General features: G+C 37.2%; 1 protein-coding gene across 1 annotated transcript in view; it reads right to left on the bottom strand.

Annotated features, from left to right (window-relative positions):
- Positions 1 to 3315: 3315 nt before the first annotated feature.
- Positions 3316 to 4074, bottom strand: part of MAP1B (microtubule-associated protein 1B) — an 18756-nt gene continuing 17997 nt past the window's right edge. The window contains exon 6 of the mRNA XM_009574053.1: positions 3316 to 3985. Within this exon, the coding sequence (XP_009572348.1) occupies positions 3830 to 3985 (156 nt within the window). The 3' untranslated portion in view covers positions 3316 to 3829. The remainder of the gene's footprint in view (positions 3986 to 4074) is intronic.

The raw sequence follows: 4074 nt of genomic DNA, 5'->3' as shown, positions 1-4074 counted from the left end.
AAAGCTTACAGTTTCTTTCAAGTGTAAACATTATACTTTTTCCTTTTCTAATAAATCCAGACCAACAAAATTACTATTTCTCTCAAAACATCATTACTGAGCAAGAACCTCTGGCGACAGTTGAACAAAGAGAAGCGTATGACAGAAATGTCCCAAATGCACAGTAAGCGCTCTTTGGAGCTGACTTGCTTGTGGTGGGAGGGATTGAAAATTCAATTAACAAATTGATTAAATCTTAGTAAATGAGTACTGGAAGTCTCCTAAAACGCATAAGCTATCGTAGACAAAAAAAAACCCCAACATTCATATACACAGTTATCTCCATTCACCACAGTATGTAAAGTAAGTAAAAAAAAAATCAAAAGTGATTTCTATGAAAGATGGGGTGAAAATAGAGGTCAATAAAGTCAGGCCCACCACAGGACTTTGAAAAGGCATGCAAGAGAGGCCCTCTCCAAGTTCAGGAGTGGGGTGGGATCTCCAAAGTTAATTCTTCATGGAATTATATGAAGCAGTATAATAATAGCATAAAAATCATGACTGGGGATGCTGTTATGGGTAATACCATCATTTAAATGGAGTGTCCTTTACACTCAGATATTGAATCTTTATTATTAGAGTAATCAATAACAAACCATGCTCCTAGAAATCTATGCTGATCAACAGCACTCATCGTTAATGTACATGGTACATTTTGACGACTGTCACACTAAACTAATTGTGTAGTACTAGGACTAGCACAGTTAGATTAGTTCCACAGGCAGGAAAGACATTAAGGGCAAGAGGAGCTAATGGAGGAGTTCATCGCTGTGTTGCACCCAGGCGCCGCTGCCATTTGAAAGGGAATGGATGGAACAGGCATTACAGTACCTCAGAATAGCCAGACCAGGTTTTAGTATTCTTGTAGCAGCAAAAAAGTGAATGTACATTTTAAGATCAGCTGTAACCGTCTAATTATTATTATTATTTTAAAAGTAAAACAAATGCTTGAGCCATCACAAACTTGCTTGGGGAGACTTAAGGCTTGATTCCAATTTCATTTACAGTAGGACCAAATGACTGTAACTTCCCTGACTGTAGTGAAATTGCTCCTGATTCACAGGAGTAAGTTGGCATAAGTGAGATTAGTCTCAGGACCACTGCTGTACTTAAAACAGATTTTCTACTAAAGCAGAGACACAAACCATTTCAGATATTGTCAGAAAATCAGAAAATCTGTTCCCACCCACTCAAAAAGTTTGAAATCTGACCTATATAAGAAAGTAGACAAAGCAGAAAGAATTGTAGAAATAGTACAACTATTCTACCAAACATTTTGCCTATAACTTTGTAGACTATGTATTACAAAAGCAATTTTAAGTGAATGATTATGAGCCCAGCAAACATGCTTGTTTTCACAATACATTTCCATTTGCCTTTTGTGCCATAGTCATTCTGAGTTATTCTTAACGACTTAAAAGGTATAGCAATAAATAAAATGGCATTGTTAGAGATACCTAAAAAAAGAGAAGACATTAAAAATAAATCAAAACCCCCAACAACTGACAAACAGTAATTCACAGCATTAAATGGGCCTCAGGAGCCCACATTTACAGGACCCTAAAGCAGTATAAAAAAAACCCTCATAAAAATTAGGAGTGCAAACATATACCTATTAAACAAAAATATCCTAACAATGTAAAATAGAAATAAATTATACGTAAAGAAAATAAAATGAGGTCATAGTTCACTACATTGTGAAACTTAATACCAGCCATAATGGTGAATCATACAGACCAGCACATATCTCCATTCTGGAGGCCTTTACACCTTCTTTAAATTCAGATTTGCAAACCTTCTACAATGTTACAAGATTTTTTTAATTGGGGTAAAACTTCTGACACTAAAAAATCCAAACTGTCTTAAATCACAGAAGAGTGATGCTGTTCCTCTGCAAGCAGTCTAGAGAAGGAAAGGAAGGGGGAGAGGAAGGAGGAAAGGAAAGGAAGAGTAAAAGAAGAGTAAAAGAAGAGGCAAGGCAAGGAAGAGGAAAGGAAGAAGAAAGGAAGAGGAAGAGTAAAAGAAGAGGAAATGAGAGGAGGAAAGAGGAAAGAAGGAGAAAGGAAAAAGGAAAGGAAAAAGGAAAGGAAAGGAAAGGAAAGGAAAGGAAAGGAAAGGAAAGGAAAGGAAAGGAAAAAGTTACTTATTTTAGCTTATTGCTTATTCTATTTTTTTTTAATATCCTGTGAGGGTTGAGAATGTAAGTTACACCCTTGTAAGTATTAGACAATCAACTTTTCAAATCCCATTTTCCGTCATCATCAATAGATTAATTTTAGTACCAGGGTGCCCCTCCCTCCCCCCACCCCCAAAAGGTATTGGCATTTGACTATTTTCAATAAATTTTACCTCAATATCCATTCTCACTAGAACCTTAAACACCATTATTCATTTATCTTACAAAACCACTAAAAAAATTGCCTTTACCTGAAAAATTTTTCTTTGCGTTTTCCTGTAAATGAAAACGTTTGTTAAAAATTCATCTATTAAAAGTTCACACAGCACTAAAAAAAAGGTTTCTGTACATTTGTTCCCATATTCACTCTTAAATTAAACAAATAAAATAAGGTAAGACAAAGGAAGGTTGAATACTGTACAGGCTCGCAGGTAACCTTTTTCATCATTCTGAATGTTTCACTAAGTTTTGTAACTCTGATACTGGACACCACTTCAATCTTGCTTCCACAGTACAAAAGAAGCTTTCAAAAAAATGCTCATCTTGCCTTGTTGAGCTGTCCAGGTGCATCAATGAAGCGTTCACATAACTAACATATGTAATTCACAGCACCAAGCCGTTTGACCAGTCAGATAGGTTTCTAGTACCACACATGCACACTCACATTTCCTTACTGGTGTAACTATGATCCTACACAGATGTTTTATAAATTTGCTGTCTCAACATTAAAAAATAAGTGCATCAAGTTTCTTTGTACATTCAAGTCTCTTTCTAAGGCAAATTGTCTACTGTATGTACTCCCGACCGCTTTGGTATTTTGCTTCAGTTAATCGACAGTGGACATGGGTGTTCAAGCATGTGGACTGGTCAGTTCTGGCTGGAGTGAGTGGACTTTCACTGGGAGCATGCCTTAGCCCAACAATTCTGCATGTTGAAAGAAAGGTTTTAGACTTCTGGATGGGGTGCAGACTACGTGCATATTTGGCTTATGATTGTTATTGTATGTCAGTATGCAGAGTTCAAATTAAAGTAGAAAACTGCTGATGAGCGTTTAGGTTGTACGTCCCTTCCTAGCCACGTTCTGTTTCTTTTTATTTTCCAGCTAACTTAATTCTGTAAAAAAAAGGATCCCCCTTGCGACAGCTTAGATTGATACAAATTTAAAACTTTCTTTTCATGTGAGAGCATAAGCAGACTGCAGTAAGCGATACATCTATTGCCATGAGACTAATGCAGATCTAATTATTTATTACTTTCTCCTCCTACCCCTCTCTCTCTTTCTCTCTCTTTGTGTTTCTTTAGAGGGCAAATGCCTCTACCTGGCAGAAGTCAGTTGGGGTTGCTAGTGCATGGTTTCCAAACGTTCAGCAGAGATGAAACCGGATGTGTATTTTCGCAGTAATTTGACCCCTACTATGGGAATACTGTTATTTCCCTTAGCAATCAGCAAAGACTGAAAAATATTAGTGACTTGCATCACTGTGACACAGTATAGCATTTGGCAGGTATATAGTTCAGCAGTTGAAATAGATGGGTTGAATTTTTAGAAAAGGTGTTTTCAAACTGAAGAATTTCTGGAAACAAAGTTTAATCTTGTGGTGCATGGTCTCGTTCTTACAGTTCAATCTTGCATGCGGGAAAAGATTCATCTTGCATAACAACAGTGCTGCTGCTTGCCAAAACCATGATGTTGAGGTCCTGCTGTTTCTCATGGGTCTCTTGGTACCATTCCCTCATCACTTCTGAGTCATGGGTTGGGATTAAGGTCACCTGCAACACAAAACAGGAGAGGTCCTGAGCAATGGACGACAGAAACAGCTGATAAGAAAAATGTCTTTGTAAGAAGCCCTGGCCAACAA

Source organism: Fulmarus glacialis, unplaced genomic scaffold, assembly GCF_000690835.1.
Source record: "Fulmarus glacialis isolate BGI_N327 unplaced genomic scaffold, ASM69083v1 scaffold42293, whole genome shotgun sequence".
Classification (NCBI taxonomy): domain Eukaryota; kingdom Metazoa; phylum Chordata; class Aves; order Procellariiformes; family Procellariidae; genus Fulmarus; species Fulmarus glacialis.
This window is presented reverse-complemented; position numbering and strand designations above follow the sequence as displayed.